Source organism: Rhincodon typus, chromosome 24 (genome assembly GCF_021869965.1).
Source record: "Rhincodon typus isolate 14 chromosome 24, sRhiTyp1.1, whole genome shotgun sequence".
NCBI classification, from domain to species: Eukaryota; Metazoa; Chordata; class Chondrichthyes; order Orectolobiformes; family Rhincodontidae; genus Rhincodon; species Rhincodon typus.
The window spans coordinates 30,800,576-30,825,097 of record NC_063355.1 but is presented as its reverse complement, the minus strand read 5'-3'; the positions used below and the strand labels follow the sequence as shown (position 1 = coordinate 30,825,097).

The 24,522-nt window shown below is 40.4% G+C and overlaps 1 protein-coding gene across 1 annotated transcript in view; it reads left to right on the top strand.

Moving 5' to 3' along the window:
* Positions 1 to 24,522, top strand: part of LOC109915928 (clustered mitochondria protein homolog) — a 44,859-nt gene that overhangs the window by 19,067 nt on the left and 1,270 nt on the right. The window contains exons 5-11 of the mRNA XM_048611730.1: positions 3,910 to 4,055; positions 4,495 to 4,649; positions 10,889 to 11,014; positions 11,925 to 12,072; positions 13,317 to 13,409; positions 17,583 to 18,277; positions 20,574 to 20,696. Coding sequence (XP_048467687.1) covers positions 3,910 to 4,055; positions 4,495 to 4,649; positions 10,889 to 11,014; positions 11,925 to 12,072; positions 13,317 to 13,409; positions 17,583 to 18,277; positions 20,574 to 20,696 — 1,486 coding nt within the window. The remainder of the gene's footprint in view (positions 1 to 3,909; positions 4,056 to 4,494; positions 4,650 to 10,888; positions 11,015 to 11,924; positions 12,073 to 13,316; positions 13,410 to 17,582; positions 18,278 to 20,573; positions 20,697 to 24,522) is intronic.

Sequence of the window (24,522 nt, the reverse complement as noted above, 5' to 3'; positions counted from 1 at the left end):
ACATGCAAACGTTATTATTAAATCAGTTTAAGTTGGAAAGCTGCATGCTAGAGCATTGCTTGTAAGAACAAATCATTGATGTTTCCCTCTGATAATGTGGCTTTTTTTTTAAAAAAACTAGCCATAAATTAATTGGTGAAACAGTGGTTGGCAAGACCCACTCTATGTAATAATTTTAAACAGCATTAATGTTATTTCTTATGGCTGAACATCAGGTTCTCATTCTTTTAAGAAACATAAACTTGAACCAGCCTCCCTGGGGAAGAAAATGTGAATGCAGAAGACCCTAAAACTTGGAAGTATTGTGAATTGTAAGGAGGATAGTGATAGATTTCAAAAAGATACAGACAGGCTAAAGAAATGGCAAACATGTGACAGTTGAAATGTAATGATGAGAAGTGATGCATTTTGGTAGGAAGAATGAGGAACGGCAATATTATCTAAAGCATATTATTCTAAACGGGGTCGAAACAGAGACCTGGGATAGAAATGTGCACGAATCTTTGAAGGTGACAGAGCAAGTTGTGAAAGCAGTCAAAAAGGCAAACAGGACTCTGAGCTTTATAAATACAAGTATGGAATACAAAAACAATAAAGCCATAGTGAACCTTTATGAAACAGTGCTTTGCCTGAACTGGAGTATTGTGTTTAATTCTAGGCATTGCATTCTAGGAAGGCTGTGAAGCCTTTAGAGACAGTCCAGAACATAGAACATAGAACTGTACAGCACAGTACAGGCCCTTTGGCCCATGATGTTGTGCAAACTTCTACCCTAAACCTAAGGTCTATCTAACCTCCACCCCTACCTTATACTATCATCCATACGCCGATCTAATAGCTGCTTAAATGCCTCTAATGAGGCTGACTCCACTACCCTCTCTGGCAATGCATTCCACTCCCCTACCACTCTCTGAGTAAAGAACCTACTTCTGACATCTCCACTCACTTTAAAACTATGCCCCCTCGTAATAGCTACTTCCACCCGAGGAAAAAGTCTCTGGCTGTCCACTCTACCTATACCTCTGATCATAATTCCAAGCCTGAGAAACTTCAGTGATATGAATTAATTGGAGGAACTTTCTTCTTGTGTCTCTGGAGAAGAAAATGTTACGAGGAATTTAATGGAGATATTCAGGATCCTGAGAGATCTGGACAGAATAGGCAGAGAGAACTACTTACTGGTGCAAGGTTGAGAACCAGTGAACACTTATTTAAGGTGATTGGCAAAAAAAAATGTTGATGTTGCAGGCTGGGTCAGCAATTATTTCCAATCTCTAGTTGCTTTTGAGAAGATGGTGATGAGCTGCCTTCTTGAACCACTGCAGTCCATTTAACATCAGTAGACTCATAATGTCGTTAAGGGGAGAGTTCCAGAATTTTGACCCAGCAACACAGTGCTGTGTCCCTCTCTGCTTGTAGTGTACATTAATGATCGAGACAAGATCGGTGCTGGGTCCACTGCTTTTTGTCATTTGTATAAATGATTTGGATGTGAATATTGGAGGTATGGCTAGTAAGTTTGCAGATGACACCAAAATTGGTGGTGTAGAGGACAGCAAAGAAGGTTACCTCAGAGTACAATTGGACCTTGATCCATTAGATAACTGTGAGGTGCTGCATTTTGGAAAGACAAAAAGTCAGGACTTATACGCTTAATTGTGAGGTCCTGTGGAGTGTTGCTGAACAAAGAGACCTTGGAGTGCAGGTTCATTGTTCCTTGAAAGTGAAGTTGCAGGTAGGTAGGATGGTGGAGAAGGCGTTCGGTATGCTTGCGTTTTTTCGTCAGTGCATTGAAGATAGGATTTGGGAGTTCCTGTTGCAGCTGTATGGGGCATTTGTTGGGCCACTTTTGGAATACTACATTCAATTCTGGTCTCTCTGCTGCAGGAAGGATGTTGTGAAACTTGAAAGGGTGCAGAAAAGATTTACAAAAATGTTGCCAGGATTGGAGGGTTTGAGCTATGGGGAGAGGCTGAATAGGCTGGGACTATTTTCCCTGGAGCGTTGGAGGTTGAGGGGTGACCTTATAGAGGTTTATGAAATCATGAGGGGCATAGATAGGGTGAACAGCCAAGGTCTTTTACCCAGGGTAGGGGAGGCTAATACTAGAGGGCATAGGTTCAAGGTGAGAGGGGAAAGAGATAAAAGGGACCAGAGGGGCAACGTTTTCATGCAGAGGGTGTTGCATGTATGGAATGAACTGCCAGAAGAAGTGGTGGAGGCTGGCACAATTACAACATTTAAAAGGCATCTGGATGGGTATCTGATTAGGAAGGGTTTAGAGAGAAATGGGCCAAATGCTGGAAAATTGGACTAGATTAGTTTAGGATATCTGGTCAGCATGGATGAGTTGGACCGAAGGGTCTGTTTCTGTGCTGTACATCTTTATGACTATGACATGAATATAGGAGGTTTCAACAGTAGGTTTGCAGATGACTTAAAAATTTGTGATGTAGTGAGTGGTGAGGAGGAAAGCCTTGGACTGCAGGAAGATAGTCAGATTTGCTGGTGAGATGAGTTAAACAATGACAAATGGAATTTAATCTTGAAAAGTGTGAGATGATGAATTTTAGGAGAATTAACAAGGCATGGGTGTTACCGTTGAATGATAGGACTCTAGGAAGTACAAAGGGTTAGAAGGACCTTAGTGTGTATGTCCATAGATCATTGAAAGCATCAGAATAGGGCAATAGGTTGTTAAAAAGGCACTTGGAGGACTTGTCTTTATTAGTCAGGGAATTGAATACAAGAGCAAGGAATTTATGATGGACCTGTAGAAGTTGTCAGGTAGGTCTCAGCTTAAGTACTGGACTACAGATACTACAGGTGAGATACACCAGGATGTTGCCTGAGCTGGAGTGTTTTCACGAAGAGAGACTAGATAGTTTGCAAGCAGTTGTGTTTTGTGGCTTCACCAGGTTGACAGCTAATTTTTAGGTGTGCATGGTTCTGTTCCCAGCATGCACTTTACATTGAACCAGGGTTGATCCCCTGGTTTGATGTTAATAGTGTGGGAGATATGCCAGACTATGAGATTGTAGATTGTGCTGGGAGGACTCCCAGAGCAACTTCCTCCTGACTATACACCATTGTGCCACCACTGCTGCTGGGTCACTCTTGCTGGTGAGACAATATATACAGGGTGATGATGGTGTAGCGTAGGACACTGTGTGTAAGGTATGATTCTGTGTGTATGACAATGGCAGGCGATAGCTGACTAATCTGTGAGCCAACTCTCTCAACTTTGGCATTAGCCCCAGATGTTGCTGAGGAGAACTTGGCAGCGTCAATGGAGCTGAGTCTGCTTTGGTTGTTTTCAGTGACTTGGTAGATGCCAGGTATTCTATCTGGTTTCATTCCTTCTTTTGAGACTCTTTAGCAGTTGATATAACTTAATGGTTTGCTAGGCCATTTGAGAGTGCAGTTAAGAATCAACCACATTGATGTGGTCTAGAGTCATATGTAGGCCAGACCGGATGAAGATAACGGTTTCCTTCCCTAAAGGACATTAGTGAGCCAGATAGGTTTCTACGAAAATTGACAATGGTTTCATGGTCATCATTAGACTTCTGATGATGTATACTGAGTTCAAAGTCCACCCAATGCTGTGGGCCAAGTGAAATTTGGATTGCTAAATCATTACCTGGATCTCTGGATAATTAGTCCAGTGATAGTAGCACAATGCCATCACCTCTCTTTTGTTTTCAAATATAGTGGTTGATTGTGATCTGGATTGTGCTGCTTAGGATTGTATTGATGGTAAATTCAGTTGTGACATTCCAAAACAAATTGACTAAAGAGCTGAAGGGAGCCCTAGGGCTATGGTGAAAGCGTGGGGTAATTGGGAGAAACTAATTTTGCTTCCATCTGTACTCAACCATTTTATAAATGCAGTTCTTTCCCCTCTAGATATATCTTCAGCTGGGAAAAGGAAACGACGTTCTGGTTCAGATCAATCACTTGAGACTATCGACTGCTCTCCTCCGGAATATATCTTGCCAGGATCTAAAGATCGGCCCCTGTCATTCCTACAGCCACTAACTGCGGATAGCAAGGTGTGTTACAAATCCAATGGAGTGAAGTGATATTTGTGTATTAAAACAGAATCAGCTGCTCTGTTCAGAAATGTTTTGCTGCATTTGTTTCCAGAAAGATGCATCGTTCAGAAATTACTATTACAATGCAGTTGGGTATGATCAGAAGTCAATGTGATATTTCAGAAACAAGCTAGTGTAATGTTCATGGAATGCTCTAAACATTGTTGTAGTTGTAGTCTTGCTGTATTACAGATTTAGCCAACTTTACCTTATTTCCATCTTTCCTGATTCTGCTTTCATTTGAAAAATAAAGATGATTGCAGTGTTTGTATCCTAGCACAGAATTCTTTAACTCAAGTAAGTAGAGATTCTGATTTGAGTATGTATTGTCACTGGTTGGTTCTTCCTCTGGATTCAGTGGGGAGGTGGATTTTGCTAATTGATACTATCTCTGTAGTCCTTGCAGTGTTTGAAGTGTCTGATGGTGAGTGGGTGGAATCCACCTCCTGGTAACCGTAAGCTGCGGGGGGATCTGATGTATTTTAACGTCATCACCATGGAGGATCGTCATGTCAGCATCACTGCATCCACACGTGGATTCTACATCAACCAGTGAGTGCAAGCCCTGTGCTTGGTACCGCTAATAGATGTGTTCATGTGGAAAATCTTGCAATGTCTTTTAAAACAAATGAGGTAAAATTGGACCTGTAGAGATTTCAGATGATCCAATTATTAAAATGTTATCAAATGCAAAATTATTAAATTCAGTTGTTGGGGGTTAAATTATGAAACTGATGGACTGAATTCAGAGATAATATCACTGCTGGGGAGAGCTGTACAAAAGCAGCATGCAATCATGGAGCTTGCTGTCTGGTCATGTAATGCAAGGTGGATATTATGTAATTCCTAATTTATTTCAGCTGAAGAACTGCTTATCCCAAATTAATGGTTGGGTGAAATTTTACATCTCCTGCTCTCAGGAGGCTGGATGATGGGCAGGGGCTTGTAGAGTGCAACACTTGACCAGCCTGCCATTTACCCACCTGCCCCTCACCTGTCTGCCATCTGATGGGAGAAAATTACAGTGTCGCCAGTCCATTGGGCCTCTTGAAACCTATAAGTGGCAGATTAATGGCCAGAAGGGCCTCATCTCACCTCTGCCACTGTTTTAGCCATAAACAAGGGAATCCCCAGACCAGTACACATCTTGGCAGCGTGAGCTCATGTGTCAGGCAAGTGGAGGTGAGGATTTTCCTGTTTGGGGGCCCTGGTGCTCATCACAGACGTCCAACTTCCACCCACCCCACACCTCCCAATGTCATATCCCTCTTTAATACCTCCTTAATGACCTCTCAAAACCCAGCCCCAAGTTTGTTACACACTGACTTTTCCTCTGTCCAGCCTCCAATAGTTCCTCTACTTTGGAGACTAGTTGCACAAACTTGGTACCATTAAGAATACAAGGCTGCTAACGATAGAAGATTTAGCCTTAGTGATTAAATGCTCCATTGAACATTGATAGCTGTGGGACTATCTCTGCTGAGCCTTGGAATCATGTTGGGATAGCCCTGATACAAAAACATTTTGCCTATAGCATTTCTTGTATGAACTTGTAGTCTACTATTCCTCTGTGTGAATTGTCAATCATCTTTGGTGTCAGTGACATTGGAATAAGTATAAGTATCCTAATTAAGGATTAGATTCATTTAGCTTCCTTTTAATCTTCACTCTCTTTCTCGTCTTTCCTGCCTTGATCTACAAAGTGTATTCTTCTTACATTAGAGCAGCTAACTGTCCCTGTGTGACTGCCTCAATTTTAGTGAGAAATGATGCTAACTTATATATGGCTTATAGTTTTGTGTCTTGGGGTCACAGTCAAGCAGCCCAGCATCACGTTATACTGATCCTTGACAGGCTATTGAGAGGGGATACTTCTATCTGAATAATTTGGATGAACTTTGGACTATGTTTCAGAGATGAAGTATAGAGTGCTCTGCATGGCAGAAGCCACTCAATGTTTGTGTTGGTGATGATGCTTTCCCAGAGCAAATCAAAACAATTCCCATTGTCTTATTTGCTTTGCAAACTCTACTTAGAGAATTTATCCATTTTCTCTAGCTGTGTCACACAGTGCTCCTCTGTGTTGATGCCTGTTTTGTTTTAAGCTCTCATTCCAATGCATTCAGCCACCTCCAGCTAAGCACAGGTACCATATATTGTTCCCAGGTTCTGATGGCATTGGGCGTAATTGAAATGATCCTGATGGAACTGACGGTGGTGGGAGGAGAAATGTACTGATTAGGTGTTTTGTAGGAAACAAATATCTTCATTACCATATCATTTTCCTTTCCACCATCAACTAATAGACAGTAGAAACAATTGACTTGGCGGTCCATTCAAATGTCTAATTGCTGTTGTAATGATCTTAAGTTCCTGCTTCCCAAAATAGTCAAGATAAACCTGTCAAAATGTGTTAAACTGCAAGTCAGCAAGATTCATTTATTTCTCCTCTGATTTCATCTCCTGCGTCCAGTGCAATGGTAGCCACCAGTGAAGGCACTGACTGAACTAATAGCTGCATGATGCTCATGTGTTTTAATTATCCTCCCAATGTGCATTTTCCTGATGCCACAATGTTTTGAGAATGTGGTGATTCACATCATGATAGTTGGCACAGGCTGATATTTTGACATAATTTTGTAAACATGCAAAGCGTTGGCTCCTCAGTGTGTGAACATTCCCCGTGGTGCATCTTGCTGTTGGTTGAGAACCTTGGCATGATTTGCAAGGTAAATTCAGGAATGCAGTCTTTTTAAACAATTCTCTCAGGATCTGACATGGACCGTAAGAAATAGGAACAAGAATAGGCCATACAGCCCCTTGAGCCTGCTCCATGAAGTACGTGTAATACAAAAGGCCTTTTTATTCAAGTTTTCACAAATTAGGCTCTTGAGTCCGATACTCTGGTTGTAACACGAAGCCACTAAGTATTTCCAGATGGTTAAAAAGCATAAAACTCATTACAACTTTATCAGACATAGATAAGAACAGACCTTTCTTGTGCACCAGAGTGGCATAATAGGAAAAAAGAACCAACTGGGTTTTTGACACTAAAAATAAAGTACTGATAGCTGGTTGCTTAGATACTGTTGGTGTGCAGCAAATACCTGAAAGCAGAATGTAGAGGCCAGAAATTGAAATCTTCAGTAGCGGTTACCTGGGTGTGTCCAGCCATTCTCTGCAGCTGCACACTAAGTAGGGCTTGTTGGGTCTTGTATTCTGTCTCACTCTCAATTAGTTTTCATGTTTGGTGTCGTGTGTTTTGTTTAACTCCTTTCTTGCAAAAAGTGCTGATTCTTTGTTGAGGATGTAGTTTCACAGTCATGCAAAACCATCAACCTGAAAAATTATCTGTTTCTTCCTCCACAGATGCTCCCAAACTGCTAAGTATTTCCAGCATCTTTGTTTTTATCAACACTCAGCACCTTTTTTTAACCCACATGTATTGTATGTATATCTCATGAACAGCTAAACCAGCAGGCTCGACCAACCAGAGCAGTGATCAACTCTTATCCCTATATGGGTGCTTGTAAGTGTATCTTTTAATGGGAATCGCTGGATTTTGGCCAAGAACAGCAACCCGTTGGTGTGTCTGCTCTAAGAGCAACCGAAGAGCCCATAACAGAGTGTGGTCCACCACTATTCTGATATTTCAGCTGATTAACCTAATTTTACAGCTAACATATTGCCTAGCCAGTGCATAGCACAAATCCTCATAGTACAGTTTGTAGTTGATCCCACTGGATTGGGGGTGGGGTGGGGGGTGGTTCCCACAACATGTGCCATTCTTTAGACTTCTTTCTGCACCATTCAGCTCAAATGATATTTGTGGAGTAACTTGCCAGAAGTGTGAGCTGACAGTGGGTGTGAGGGCAGCATAGCATTTGTGATTTTAGTGCTTCTTTAGAACATTGCAGCAGGCCCAGCACAGAAATTTTAGCAAGGGAGCAAGATGGTTTATTGAAATGGCAAGCAACTGGGAGGACAGGGTCATTCCTGTGGACAAAGCAGAGGTATTCCATAAAGTGGTCTAGTCTTCATTTGATCTCAACAACGTAAAGGACACTGCACTGTGAGCAGCAAATGCTGCAGACTGGATTGAAAGAAGCACAGGTGAAATGTTGTTCACCCAGAAGTTGTGTTTGGGGTCTTGGTCGTTGAGGAAGGATGGGTGTTTTCCTCATGTTGCCTTTGCTTCTTTTGTCAATAAACTTAAGCCTGTTTGTTTGGATAGTGGTCCTTCAACCATTGGAAACGGTTTCTCTGTGTTTACTCTCACTAAACCCATCATGATTTTAAAAACTTCTATCAAATCTTCTCTAAGCTTTCCCTGTTCTGAGTAGAACAGTCCCAGCTCCTTGAGTTTGTCCACATAACTAACCCCTCATCCCTAAAACTTTGTCAATAAATTTATTCTCATAAATTTCTCCAAAGCCTTCATGACATTCCTAAATCATGGTGCTCAGAAATAACAAAATTCCAGCTGAAGTTGAACCAATGTTATAAACAGGTCTAGCATAACGTATTTATTGGTGACTGTACTCTATGCCTTCCTTTACAAGGAATCCCATATGCATTATTAACTGTGTCATCTTCAAAGATTTGTGCACAAGCAGAAGCGTAACAGTCACTTGGATCTCATTGGAGAAAATTCTAAAGGAGTGAATTAATATGCACTTGGAAAGGCATGAGTTAATTAGGGATAGTCAGCATGGTTTTATCAGAGGGAGGTCATACCTGACAAATTTGTTAGAAGTTTTAGAAAATGTGATCAGGTGTGTGGATGAGGGAAATTCAGTTGATGCAGTTTATATGGATTTTAGCACAGCTTTTGACGAGGTCCCACATGGGAGACTGATTGAGAAAGTTCAAGCACATGAAGTTGAGGGAGACTTGGTGAGACGGATCAGAACCTGGCTTAGTTGTAGGACACAAAAGGTTGTGGTAGAAGGCTTTTTGAGTGACTGGAGGTTGGTGTCCAGCAGTGTCCCACAAGGATCAGTACTGGGACTCTTGCTGTTTATTATATACATAAATGACATAGATGAAAATGTGGGGAGAATGTTAAGAAAATTTGCAGATGACACCAAGACTGGTAAAATGGTTAATAGCGAAGAAGATGGTTGTAGGTTATAGAAAGATATAGATGGATTGGTTAGATGGACAGACCAGTGACAAATGGTATTTAACCCTGATAAGTATTTAATGAATGGCAGGACACTGGGTGGCTTAGAGGAACAGAGGGATCTTGGGGTAATTATTCACAGATCCCTGAAGTTGGCAGAGCATGTGAATAAGATAGTTAAGAATGTATATGGGATACTTGCTTTCATCAGTCGTGACATAAAGTATAAGATCAAGAGGGCAAAGTTACAGTTATATAGAGCATTGGTCAGGCCACAGTTCCAGTACTGTGTGCAGTTCTGGTCCCCTGACAACAGGAAGGATGTGATAGCACTAGAGGAGGTACAGAGGAGGTTTACCAGGATGTTGTCTGAGATGGACAAATTGAGCTATAAGGAGAGACTAGATAGGCTTTGATTGTTTTCTTTAGAGCAGAGAAGACTGAGAGGGGACGTGATTGAGGGATATAAGATTATGAGGGGTATGATGAAAGTGAATAGAGAGCAGCTGTTCCCCTTGATTGAGAGCCAACTATGAGAGGGCATAGTTTTAGAGTAAGGGGAAGGAGATTCAGAAGCGATTTGGGGAGAAAAACTTTTTCACTTAGCGGATGGTGGGAATCTGCAATGCACTGCCTGGGAAAGTAGTGGAGGCTGGAAACCTGATAAACTTTAAAAAGTATTCTGATGAGTACTTCAAATATCATAACATTCAAGGATATGGGACAAGGGCAGGAAATTGGGATTAGCGCACTTTTAGTGGTAATTATGTCAGTGCAGACTTGATGGGTTGAAAGGCCTTTTTGTGCCATATGAATCTATGGATCTTTCTGTCTCTGTCTTTCCCTCTCTCTCTTTTTCTCCTTTTTTTCTCTCTCCCTCAACCATTGTGCCATTTAACATGCATCACTCCCTGTTCACTGTTCTTAATAAAATTCATCATTTAATGTTTCTCAGTTCACCTGCCATGTGACATAGATTCTTCAAGCTTTCTGTATCTTGAAATCTATGAATATCTTCCTCATTGTTTGCTACACTTGATTCTACACTCAGCTATGTGGTTCAGTCTAAATTACCCTCAGAAATGGTCTAGTGAGCCACTCAGTTGTATTAAACGTTCATGAAATAGTATAATAGGAAAGAAACCAGTTAGTCCACATAGTGTTTTTCTTTAATTCGTTCATAGGATGTGAACTGGCTAGGCCAGCATTTATTGTCCATCCCTAATTTCTAAGAGGGCAATTTGAGAAAGCAATATTTTTCAGTGCAGTTTAGGGAAGATGTTTCTAGAGAAGAAGAGTTTAGTTTGAGTGACTTCCAGACCAGGAGTATTTAGTTAGAAATCTGCAGAGTATTAGGAGCTGTGAAAGTATGAGCTCTCAGTTTTATGAATATTCATCTCAGAAGACCCAACAGTTCACAACACACAACCTGACGAGAATCAGGTAAGTTGAATTTAATGTTTTGACAGAGAGGTATAAATTCTCTGGATTTAAGTCACTGTAAAGTGAAGGTGTTGCTACACGGTTTGAAACTTTGTTTGCTGGGTGTTTTAACAATTTTCCATTTGTGCTCTATGTCAAGATATTGCACTAACAATACCAAACATTTTTACTTTCTATAGCCCTGCAATAAAAGCTGTTTCTAACGTATTGTATTCTAAATTAGGTCAACTGCAGATGTATTTAATCCAAAACCAGGCAGTCCTAGCCTGCTATGTCATTCACTGTTGGATCTTCTGAATCAAATTAGCCCAATATTCAAGAAGAATTTTGCGATATTGCAGAAGAAAAGGTATGGAATGTGAAGAGGATCATCCACATTAGACAGATCCTTTTATTTATTTCTAACATTCAGAAACTCAGTTTTCATGATTGCACCTCCAATTCCATGCATCATGAAAGCAACCAACCCTTCTCATAAAGTGCTGGAATTATGTAACTGAGTTGGTACTTGAGACTGGATTTAATTTGCCTACTTACCACTTCTGGGAAGTATCTACCTTGCACATAGTTCCTCTCTAAAGTGATGGAGCCAAGTTCATTGACTCTATTAAATGTAGGTTTAAATTTGAAATAAAGCTTTCTTTCATCAAGAACAAGCAACTGTGTTCCCCATCCCTGATCTGATTAGATAATTATGATCTTTCTTTTTTCATAAAAGAACCCACAATCATTATTTTATTTCACAAAATTAACGCACATCAAAATGGCAATGATCCCTTTATCCCTGCATAAATAGATATTAAATCTCTGCCTGATATTAAAGTTACTCCAGTGATCTTTTATGTAACTCTTCCACTTGGCTTACTTTTATTTTGGTGACCTTAACGAGTGTGATTACCAGTTAATTTAAAATTGGAGAGTCATTGAGCTTTGAATTTACTGATCCCAGCAAAGTCCTGTCCTTTTGGATTTGTAATAGTTTTTCAAGGAAGACATTTTTTTAGGCTTCATGGTAACGTTTAGTAGCAGTCAAGAGTAATTTTCCTTGATCCTTTCAGAAATTGCTAGACGTTGTATTGACTTGATTTTGGGTTTATGCCAATGGTTTTTTCTAATCATGCTCCAATTAAATTCATTCTGGACTGTATCTAAATATCGGTTGCGCCGTCATATTTTAGACGTTTTGTGCGATATAGTTAGTATTCTGGTCATGCAACAGCTTTAGTGATTTTTTGAGATTTTAATTCTCTGTTTTCCAGGGTGAATTGCCATCCATTGGAGAGGGTTGCCACACCATTCCAAAGATACAGTTGGACCATCCCACACAAACAGCACACCATTGATTGTGTGAGGGCTGAGGATGCATATACTTCCCGTCTAGGGTTTGAGGAACATATTACTGGGCAGGTGAGAAATGGGTGGTAATGTTCTGGTCTAGAGGTCTTTGTCAGGCACTAGAGATGAGGGTAGGTGACACAGAGGTGTCTGGAAAATCTGTTTGGAGAAAATGAGTTATAAATTTTATTTGTTATTTGCTGCCAAACAGCAATTGTGCATTTATTTTTTTCTCCTCCTCCCCTGAAACTGCTGGATCATTGAGCGCAGTTACTCAAGTGTCACCTATCCTGTTGTATCCACCAGCCTATCTGAATGTGCCACGATCACAGCTAGTACTTGTACTTGCCCAATGCTCGCAGTTTGCAGTGCCAGTCACTATCCAGCAAGAGTGTTGCCCAGAATCATTTACTGTGGTAATGCTGCAGCAATATCCTGTTGGGATCAACTAACTCTGCACAAAATGTTGGAAGGTTAAAAAGGATGAATAAAGATTATCTATGTAGATAACTATGTGAAATTGTTCACTGTTTACCCATTCAACTGTACCAGGTCTAGAGAGAGAGACTAAAAATTTCAAGAAATGATTCATCTTGAGCTGACTCCCTAACACAACTATGGAAGTTCCCAAGAGATTGTGGTAGCTCATGACTCCTCAAAACAGCAACCTGTTAGCAATTTTCTCTCTATAATCGACCATGTCCTGTTTTCTCAGAATATTTAAAAGAACTCAACCTTGTGTTTAGCACTTTGTTTTAGATGACAGTGACATTCTGCCACAATAAATACTTCCTGAAGCCTATCTTGTTTCTTTGCCCTTGGATCTTTTATGCACCATCCTTCATTCTGCTGTCCCTGCTATCTCCAAAAACTTACCTTAATGGTTTGAACCTAATCTCTTCATGAAAAAGAAATTACACCCATCTCTCGACCTTCATTTCTCCCTAGTAAATAATTTGAACTCTTCAAGACCATCTTCAGAAGATTTTAATTTTGGTTGGCATTCTATGAGCCTTTCCTTGATATCTTGCATCTTATGGACGTTGCAAAATTGGACATACTGCTCAAACATGTGGATATCCTCGTGTCAAATATTGCTTTGTTTTGTATTCATTCAACCTGGAATCACTATTAGTCTGTATGAGTAAACAGTACATTTACTCATTGAGCTTTGGGATACCAAAGATTTGACAATTCACTTCAAAACATTTTTAATAAGTGTTTTAATAACTCAATAAATCAAAACATTACATTTTGAGTAGTACCTTTATGATTTGTAAAAATTGGATGATTTGCTGCCTCTTGTTTCAATAAAGCCCCGGGACTGGAATGAAGAGTTGCAGATGGCACGGGAGATGCCCTGTCAAGATATGATGCAGCGGATATTGAGGAAGCAGACCATGTTTAAGGTGAGGTATACAAACTTCTGTTCTCACGAGCTTTTCACAGCAAGTCCTCACAAAGTTAATACTGTGAGAGCAGCATCAGGTGAATCTTATCCAAAGGGAGAGATTTATCCTCTGTTTCTTCAATGAAACATTAGGGCTTCATTGGCTTCCACAGTAATGGGGCTAAGAATAGGAGCCTCAGTGTGTGATGAAAGAGTTGCTTGCTGGTGGTCGATTTGAAGAATCTTTCGGAATTTGATGGGAATTAAATACAAATCAACTGGGGCAGTGCGATTATTAGATTGCGAGAGGGTTGAAGTCAGTAACTGTACTTCTGACGACCAAAAATTTGTGTTGGGACTAATGTGTAGTGGAGTTCTGTGAAGCCATCCTACTCTTTCAGTGACAAATACATACACCCATACTTGTTTGTATTACTTTCTGCTGTACTTTCACCTTAAGTACGTGTGCCGCTATTTAAAGTGCACAGTTTTCAAGGGCCTGTTCATTGAAGTGCAAGTGCAAGTACCTCAAGGATCTGTTTTGAGGCCACTGCTGTTTGTCATTTTTATAAATGACCTGGATGAGGGCGTAGAAGGATGGGTTAGTAAATTTGCGGATGACACCAAAGTTGGTGGAGTTGTGGATAGTGCGGAAGGATGTTGCAGGTTACAGAGGGACATAGATAAGCTGCAGAGCTGGGCTGAGAGGTGGCAAATGGAGTTTAATGTGGAAAAGTGTGAGGTGATTCGCTTTGGAAGGAGTAACAGGAATACAGAGTACTGGGCTAATGGTAAGATTCTTGGTAGTGTGGATGAGCGGAAAGATCTCGGTGTCCATGTGCATAGATCACTGAAAGTTGCCACCCAGGTTGATAGCGTTGTTAAGAAGGCGTACAGTATGTTAGGTTTTATTGGTAGAGGGATTGAGTTTCGGAGCCATGAGGTCATGTTGCAGCTGTACAAAACTCCGGTGCGGCCGCACTTGGAGTATTGCATTCAGTTCTGGTCACCGCATTATAGGAAGGATGTGGAAGCATTGGAAAGGATGCAGAGGAGATTTACCAGGATGTTGCCTGGTATGGAGGGAAGGTCTTAGGAGGAAAGGCTGAGGGTCTTGAGGCTGTTTTCGTTAGAGAGAAGAAGGTTAAGAGGTGACTTGATAGAGACATACAAGATGATCAGAGGATTAGATAGGGTGGACAGTGGGAGCCTTTTTCCTCGGATGGTGATGGCTAGCACGAGGGGACATAGGTTTAAATTGAGGGGTGATAGATATAGGACAGATGTCAGAGATAGGTTCTTTACTCAGAGAGTAGTAAGGGCGTGGAATGCCCTGCCTGCAAAAATAGTAGACTCACCCACTTTAAGGGCATTTAAATGGTCATTGGATAAACATATGGATGATAATGGAACAGTTTAGGTTAGATGGGCTTCAGATTGGTTTCACAGGTCGGCACAACATCGAGGGCCGAAGGGCCTGTACTGCGCTGTAATGTTCTATGTTCTGTGTTCTAAGATTAAGGGGAACTGGCTGAGGATTGCTTATGGGGATTTGTGGCCATAACATGGAGTTCATTGCAGATACTGGAAAAAAGTGTTTTATTCTTCACTTCTCAAAGTCTTCTCATAAATTCTGCATTACTTTTAAATCACACTCATCTGTAGACCATTACTGAACTCTGATTTGAAGGTTGCACAGTGGATTTCTGATTGAGAATACTACTTTACATGACTGTATCCTGGAAAGGAGAAAGGCGAGAGTGAAGTCAGATTAATCCAGTTGCACAGAGGAGAACCCGTCCATCCAGTGTGCTGTGTAGGCTGAGATATGCATGGCTGTGCCTCTAAGGATGGAGGTTACCTTTCTCATCAAGCACCCAAGTCCTGAGATAAATGCAGGACAGGCTATGTGTCATGGGACCAAGATTCTGGTAACCCATGGTCAATGGAGGAACAGATCTCATGAGATCAGAATGATATATATTCCCGAGAAAGGATACAAAATATTCTAGCTGTATAGTCCATTAAGAGCTGCAGACCTATATTCGGAATCTCCATGTTGAATTGATTGACTTGTTAGGATCTGTAATCCTCTGGGGAAGCTTTGCAGTTTTTTCTTTGGCTGTCTTTGTTGAACTTTGTTGAATCCCTTTTCCATTTTGGAGCAAAGGAGAGAAGTTCTAGACAGTTGCTTCACATCTTGAAGACTGCACAGAACTTTTGTTTCTGTCTACTAAAACCCTTCTCTTCATGGTAGAAATCATCATACATTTGCTCTGCAGTTAGTGGCTAACATGTCCTGCCCTTTCACTATAACTATAACTACCTCTACCTCTCCCAATTTGTCAATTTTCTCAGTGTTGTTTGTATTTCTTGAGTTGCTCTGGGCTGCTGAATATAAGGGAAATGATGAATGATGGAGTGGGTGAGTGTATGACTGCAAAACAATGAACAGAAGAAATTGAAAGGACATGTTCTTCTCTGATGTATCTTTGCAGTTTCCAAAGGGGGAGAAAGTACAGTTAACTTTATTGTGCTTGAGCAGCATTATGCATTTTTTCCATATAAGAAACTCAGAAAAACACAGTATAATTATCCAAAATGTGTACGTCATTACAAATGCACAATGTATCTGTTCCATTCCCATTCCTCAACTGTCCGGTAAGAGTTGGAATCAGTTCTAGCAATTACAGTTGAGTGTTTGGTGTTGGCACATTTTTCCCAGCACTCTGACCCTCCCAGCAATAATTAACTAATTCAATGATATAGAACATAGAATATAGAACAGTACAGCACAGTAAAGGCCTTTCGGCCCACGATGTTGTGCTGACCTATTATCCTACTAAGATCAATCTACCCTGCATACCCTACATTTCACTGTCCTCCATGTGCCTGTCCAAGAGTCGCTTAAAAGTCTCTAAAGTATCTGACTCCACGACCACTGCCAGCAGCGCATTCCACACGCCCACCACTCTCTGTGTGAAGAACCTACCTCTGACATCTCCCCTATACTTTCCTCCAATCACCTTAAAATTATGCCCCCTCGTAATAGTCATTTCCACCCTGGGAAAAAGTCTCTGACTATCCACTCTATCTATGCCTCTCATCATCTTGTACATCTTGTACACTTCTATCAAGTCACCTCTCATCCTTCTTGATGTTAAGACACATCTCTGGAACAGGGGGAACTTGTGCAATGTCTGCTTCTGCAGGAGGAATACATGTAAATTACTTGCTACAATTCACAGATCTTCCATCAATCATGCAGAAACATGAGTGGCTGATAGGAAGGATAGGTTCAGTAGATCAATGATTTAAGATGTGAGATTTCTGTACACTGGCATACTTTTCAGGATGTGAGTCACAGTATGACCACTGCCATATAATTTTGCACCTGGAGAATGAGTATAATGCTGTTTTGGTAGTCCCAAATGAAATGATGATGTCTCTAGGATGTAGCCACATGTTTCTGTACAATCCCATTATTGGCCCTGTTGTCCATCTAAAATTACTTTTAACTTTGCTAAGTCATTGAGCTCACACAACCCTTTCCCTGGCAGGGAATGTGTGCATACATGTGTATGGAGGTGTGGTGTGGGGAGAGAGAGAAGTGCGATATTATGTGAGCCCTTTGGGTTATGAAATCCTACGCATAACCATCTGCTTTCAAATGGTCCGTCTTGCTGAATAGTTTCTTCATAGGCACTTTAACATTGCCATCCTCTCTTTTAATGGCTGTGGTTGGCTGTGCTTTCACATCAGCATCAGGAAAATTAGATACTTCCCTTTTCCTTTCCTTCGCTCCAGATATTTTGGGTTCCCTCTTACAAAAGCCTGCTCTGTCCTTCAAATACACATAGCCCTTTTCGTTCAAGATATTCTGACTTTTCACTTGCCCGCTTACCAAACATTTTAGGCTGTCTCTAATGTATCCTCTCACCAATATTATTTAAACTACCGCCTAGGAAACATTCAATGGGGTCAGCCACCACTGAGCAGCCTGCCTAAAACCCATTTGCTCACATTTTCACTGCCACATTAGAAATCTGGGAAGTTCTGATAGCTTTTCCTGAACTAGTATCTGGACTGTGTGCAAAAACAGTTGGCTTTTAGTGCATTAAAGACTATCCTTCAGTCAGACACACCCTGAAACAGAGTAACCAATTAAGACGCCGTTTTTGTTTCTGACTAGGTAAACAGTGACTTTGTTGCAGCCGCCACCCGTGGTGCAATGGCAGTTGTCGATGGGAACATCATGGCCATCAACCCAGGAGACTATACCAAAATGCAGATGTTCATCTGGAACAACATTTTCTTCAGCTTCGGATTTGACATCCGGGACAACTACAAAGAATCTGGTGGGGATCATGCTGCTTATGTTGCATCCAGCAATGATTTGAAAGGGATCCAAGCTTATAGTAACTTGGATGTGGCTGGTCTGCATGTACTAGGGACTGTAATAGTGGATTACCGGGGCTATCGGATAATTGCACAGTCCATTATCCCTGGAATTCTGGAACAGGAGCAAGATCAGAACGTGGTTTATGGATTGGTAGATTTTGGGAAGACTGTTATTTCTAATCATGAGTACATCAACATATTGCTTCAAACCTCCAGACCCCTTCGGATTCAGAAGCACCTCGTCCTGAATAATTTAGAACAGCCCATCCTCCTGTGCTCTTCTGTGGATTGCAAAGGAATTGTGGGCAATGATGGGAGACGTTACATTCTGGATCTTTTCCGCACATTCCCCTCAGATCTGAACTTCCTGCCAATGATTGGTGAAGAGTTGCATGAGGAATGTCAAAGATTAGGATACCCAAAGGAATATCGGCATAAGTTGTGCTGTCTACGGCCGGAGCTAGTGGAGAATTTCGTCCAACATAAGTAATGTTTTATCTGATGTAATTTGTAGTGATGTATAGAAGATTATAGAATATTTCAGCACAGAATCAGGTCTTTAAGTCAATTCAGTTTGTTTTGGTGTGTTCTCTGCATAAACCACATATCCTACTCCCATTCTGTTCCATCCCTTGCAATATATTTGAAATATTTTTCAATGATGTGTTTTCTTTTAGTTTACTTACTTATTTGCACTTAACAATGAGCTTTTCTGATCTTTCATTTTAAACTTGACCGTTTAATACTATTTTACATTTTCCATGTTGAACTGCCACCTTCACACAAATCTATTAGTGTGTTCCTGCAATCTTTCATAGTCCTCGAACCATTTTGTTGTAATCAATGCTGGTCAATGTTCAATTTACTGTACCTATGAGTCATAGTCAAAATTATTTAGGCACAGATAATATGAAAAAAAGGCCAAATTGAAGCCCGGTGAAACATCTCCTTCCAGCTTGAGAATCTTTCTTTCATCCCTACCCTTTACTTTCTATGCTCCATCTCACCAATTCGAGGCCACTTGCTCCTCATTTCTGTGTAACGTTATCTTTGCCATAATGAGAACTTTCGAATAGGAGTGGGCCTTTCAGTCTTTCACGTCTCGCCTGCTATTCAAGAGGACAGTAACTGATCTGTATCTTAGCTCTATCTACCTGACTTGGTTTCATAAACTCTTATACCTTTGCCAAACAATAATCTATCAACTTCAGTTTGTAAATTTTTAAATGACATGGTAATAATCACCCTTTTTGGAGGGGAATGGCTCTCATATGTTTTCTTATCAATTTTTTTTAAGAATTCTTGCTATTTATAGCCATTCTATTTCAAAAATCTAATCTCCTATTTTTTCTGTAAATGTCTTGTACTCTGTGGAGGACAATGTCTGACTGACCTCAATGGCATTAGCTGACCTGGTGTGCAGGGTCACAAATGACTGTTTTACCTCTGTCTATAACAAATGCTGGGGGATGCATTGTTGTATAACAACAAAAATCTGATTCACTAATGTCCTTTAGGGAAGGAAATCTGTCATCCTTACCTGATCTGACCTACACATGGCTCCAGACTTAGAACAATGTGCCCTCTGAAATGGCCGAGTGAGCCATTCAATTCAAAGGGAAAATAGGGATAGATAATAAATATTGGCCTAACCAGAGATGCCCACAACCCACGAATAAATAAAAGAAAACTATTGCACACTGATCTAGTGGAACAAAAGTTAAAATAACTCCAAAAGGACATCACAAAGCCTTAAAAAAATTGCCGCATTATCATTTCATTGCGCATAAACATATCTTTTTGCTTTAAGTTTTCTCCTTGTGGCATGTACTGTACTGCTGTCAATTCTGTGGTGTAAGAAGCTCTGCTAAATATGTAAACCTTTAACGGTGTGTCTTTTCCTTTTTCCTGCTCTTTGTTTCTCCCCTGTATCATCCACATGGGAAAGTTCCTGTCCTATTCCAGTCATTGACTTTATACCTGAAATTAAAAACTGAATATGATGAACCAGTTTAGTCTGGAAAGATCATTATGTGGGCGCAACACAAATGTGATGTTTGGATGATGCTGCATATTGGAACATATGTTCTGTATTGTTGTAATCGTCTTTAAGTAAACCTGAGGGCAGATACTGGATAAAGTTGTAGTGAGATTAATCTTCCCCAAATTTAGATTGGATTGAGTAGATGTAAGTAAGCATAGACTGGGAGCACAGACTTGGAAGATGTGATTTAAAATTTACAATCCTCTTTGAAATCTGTTTTCTATTATATTTTTAATTGCATTTATTTAAACTATCATGAGGTACAAATATATAAATATTGTATATGGTACAGGATAATGATGGGTTTTTACCTTACCATTGTTGAGAGGAAGATCTCCTCTTCCACATAGTTTGAGCTGTGTCCTTCAACCAACGGTTTCTTTGATTAATCAGGTAACCTGCTCCAAGACCTCTGCTTAAACCATTAGGTATCTTGTATATACCAGGAGATATGCCCTCTAGTGCACAGCATTCATCCTTCACTTGACAATTTCTACTGGTGCAGGTAAAAACAGATGTGCCATGTGAAGATATATTTGTGTGACCTGTTGCTGCGCAGTGCATTGCTTTGCAACTCCAGTGCGCCAAACTTATACATTTGAAATCCTAACAGGACATTTTGTTTCTTGAACATACAATAAGCAAGCCCATGTTCTGTATTATTGATGGTGCTGCTGCTGCTAACCACCAACTTACGATCTCTGCTCGTGTTACGTTCAGCTGTTTTTCATACTTTAGGCACACGCAGTTTACAAAACTCTTGAAGGAGAAAATGCGTAGAAGTGACAGAAGAAAAAGTTTAATGGAGGATGGAGAGAGTGCAACAGAAAATTATGGTAAGGGAGTCCAGTGTTTGCAGAGGTTAGCTGAGGGTGGGGGTGGGGGAGCACATAACATCTGTTCAATGGCTGTGGTAAATGGGAGAGTTGTGTATTAGGTATCAGAGGTTATTTCTAGGTTTGTGAAGAGCAGTACATGCAGTATGTCTTTTTTTAAAAGAAGAAAATGCAGGCGTTGCTAGTTTACGGAAAAATGTGAGCAAATCTGAATTCTTGAATAATGTTTGAACTCTTGGTTTTTCATTCACTACTCATTCAAATTGCAACTGAGTTGAATATCCTGATTGTGTAAAGCACTCTTGTTGATAGGGTGAATTCTATGAAATGACTGAACACTATAATTGTTGATCTTATGTCGGGGTACTCAGCATTGCATTCTTTCTACAAACCCCACATTTTACTTGAGAATAACCTTCTGGAAAGCACTCAGATGTCAGTACAGAAGCGTAGTAATAGTCCAGAATTTTCAAAAATCATCAGCATGCTGAAATAGTAACATTCTTGCCTTCATGTTAGATGTTATGATCTCATGCTCTTCTTCAACATATAACCTAAGCCAGCACATCAATGCAGTAACATTGCAGTGTTGTCATTATTGTTTCTGTCCTTGTCTGCTAAGTCGACAGATACCATTTGAAAATTTCCCCAAATCATGGCCAGTGTGAGTCCCTCGGCAAAAAAACCCAAAGTAGATTAGCTGAAAAATTATCTTATTTGCCGTCTGCAGGATTTTGCTGTGCGCAAATTAGGTGCTGCATTTGTCTACAAATATATGACTGCATCAGAATGCAAGTTCTTTCTTTATTACGGGAAATAACTGAATCTCTACATGTAGCTGGTGCATGTGATACTGTGACCATTTTCCAAATGCAGTCTTCTTTTGAATAGACTACGTCCTAAGGAAAAGCTTATCCCGAAGAGTTTTGCACATAGCACAATTAACCTTTTTTTAAAAATTATTTCTTCCATGGCATGTGAATGTTGTTAGCAAAGACCAGCATTTGTTACATATCCCTAATTTCCCTTAAAGAGAACAGTTAAGAGTGAAGCACATTAATGTGAATGGGCTAGAATGTGTGAGGACAGCAGATTTCCTGGCTAAAATGGCATTAATGAACCAGACAGGTTATTACAGCTATTGAAGAAAATTTCATAGACACTATTACTGGGACTACAGTAAGGGCATGTCTGCCTTAGTCGGTGCCTTATCTAAGTTACATATAATTTTACCTCTAAATTTAATGAATGGACTGGTGCAAGGAGGAAGGTAAAGGCTAGTGTAGTTATTGTTGCACTTGCTTTTGCTTTTGCAATCCTTAGTGTGAACATAAACTGAGAACTGTCGCACAATTTGGAAAGTACTCCAAAACTAGAGGGCATAGCTGTAAGGTGAGAGGGGAAAGATTTATAAGGGACCTAAGGGGCAAATTTTTCACATAGAAGGTGGTGCATGTATGGAATAAATTGCCGGAGGAAGTGGTGGAGGTGGGTACAATTACAACATTTAAAAGGCATTTGGATGGGTATATGAATAGGAAGGGTTTAGAAGGATATGGGACAAATACTGGCAAATGGGACTAGATTTATATAGGATATCTGGTTGACATGGACGTGTTAAACCGAAAGGTCTGTTTTTGTGCTGTACATCTCTATGACGCTATGACTCTACTCGTTAAGCAATGAACAAATCCATTGGCCTTCGCAAGCATTTTTTCCTTGTGTAGCTGTGATGTTGCTGAAAAATCACAGAGTAATGCAAGAGCAGAAAATTCTGGAAAATCTCACTAGGTCTGGCAGCATCTGTGGAGAGAAATCAGAGTTAATATTTTGAGTCTGTCAGAACTATGGGTTCTGAGATAGGGCACTGGACCTGAAATGTTAACTCTGATTCCTCTGCACAGATGCTGCCAGACCTGCTGAGATTTTCCAGCAATTTCTGTTCTCGTTTCTGATTTCCAGCATCCACAGTTCTTTTTGCTTTTTCTTAAATTGAGTAATGCTGTGATGTCTGGTTGAGGAACTTCTCTGCATTAGAAACATTTTTGATGGAGTCTGCAGCTGTGAGTGCCAAGAATTGCTTTGTTGTTCATGTAGTGTTCTACATAAAAAAACAGACACAGCTGTACAATGAAGGCACTATATCTCTTCAAAGGATATTGGCTACTGAATGTACAATGCTATTCCTTTGATTACATTCTGAAGGAACAGGAATATCTGATTAAGCGTTTTATTTACAGGGGTAAATGTGCTTCATTCTGAGGAAGCTCTGATACCTACCTTGTAGCCGCATTTCTCTCAGCCAGTGTTTCTCAATCCAATTAAATTTTGAAGAATTTACCTTCATTACTGCAGTACAAACAAATGTGGCAGATGACTGCTAGGACGGTTTGGAAGGTTAAGGCTATGTTGAGGTAATCCTCACTACAGTGAGAATTTGCATTCCTCATCCAGACATGTGTGTATATGTTGGGCAGCAGATAAATGTCTGCTGGTGAAAAGGCTGAAGGTAAATGTTCTCTGCATTTAGTCACAGTTGCTGGGGTAGTGGTGGACAAGTTCAGAGTTTCTATGTTGCATCTCTGTTATAAATTCTTTTTTCCTTGATCCACAAATTTAAGCAGGACTTTTGCAGCCAGAAACGAATGTGCATCCTTGCCTCTGTGTTTAGGTTGCTGCTTTGAAGTGATAAGCATACCAGAATGGATAAGAAACTGTGTGGCAGCTTAAGAGTTCCAAAGTAGAGGCTGAACCAGTTAATACATGAAACAAACTGAGGCTATGTTTTACAGTTTTAGTTTGTGGTCAACTTGCTTCTGCCTCAACTGATTCAGTATGACCAGTTAATTGATGGATTGCTAATTAATGGCACATTGGGAAGGGTTCCATGCCCAATTGGACATCATGACTGTGATATCAGGTGGGAGACGGGTTATGCTGTGGACAGGATGTTGGTGGTAGCCTCCAACCTTGAGTGCCCCTATCCCCTTGCTCTCTCCTTATTGTGTACAGCAGGCAGAAAACAGTGAATAAATGAAGCCAGAAAATGTACAAACGCTGCCACCTTTACCAGTAGACTGCCAAGTGCGCTGAGAGTACCATCGTTAGGGCCTTTTCTTCCAACCCCTGTATTGCCACCTCATTCCTGCCATATGAAGCAGTCCTAAACACTTGCCCAATCAATGCCTGAAAAATAGCATGGGCAGTGAAAGATTACATTCATTTGGATGCTGAATATTTGGGCTTCTGATTTCCACACCAGTTCTCCTTCCATAATATTAGAGACTGGCACAATGTTGTTGGATGGTCAGCCTGACTCTATATTATCATATTTTACATAGGCACAGTGGGGGATGGCATTCCTCATTTGTGGCTGTAAAATCCAGTCCACAAGGTTCATTGTGCAGCAGTGTTTTTCAAATTTTAAATATATAAAGATGATATGAATTTTTCAAAAGTGCTGCTTCTTTAAGAAATTTTTATAATCACAGTGCACAATACGATGCATGGTAAGAGTTGGACATATGTCGGATCACTAATTCTCCAAGTATGTTGCAGTCTCCAGGGATGAAGGATTAATCATTTGGGCTTTTTGGTCAATCAAAACAATGTTTTATTTTCTTTCCTTATGTTAGATGTGATAATAGAATAGATGGGAATAAAGTTGTCTGGGAAGGATTGTTGGAGGCGAGAGGTTGTTCCTTGTGGTGGCTTTCTTTTTGGCATCTGCTTTCAGGCCTCTAAACAGAAAATAACCATAAAGGAGGTGTTCTAGTTATGTCAACTTAAAATATACAAGCTACAATGTACAAGTGCATTTCTCCTCCTCTTTTCACCATAAACCAAAAAAA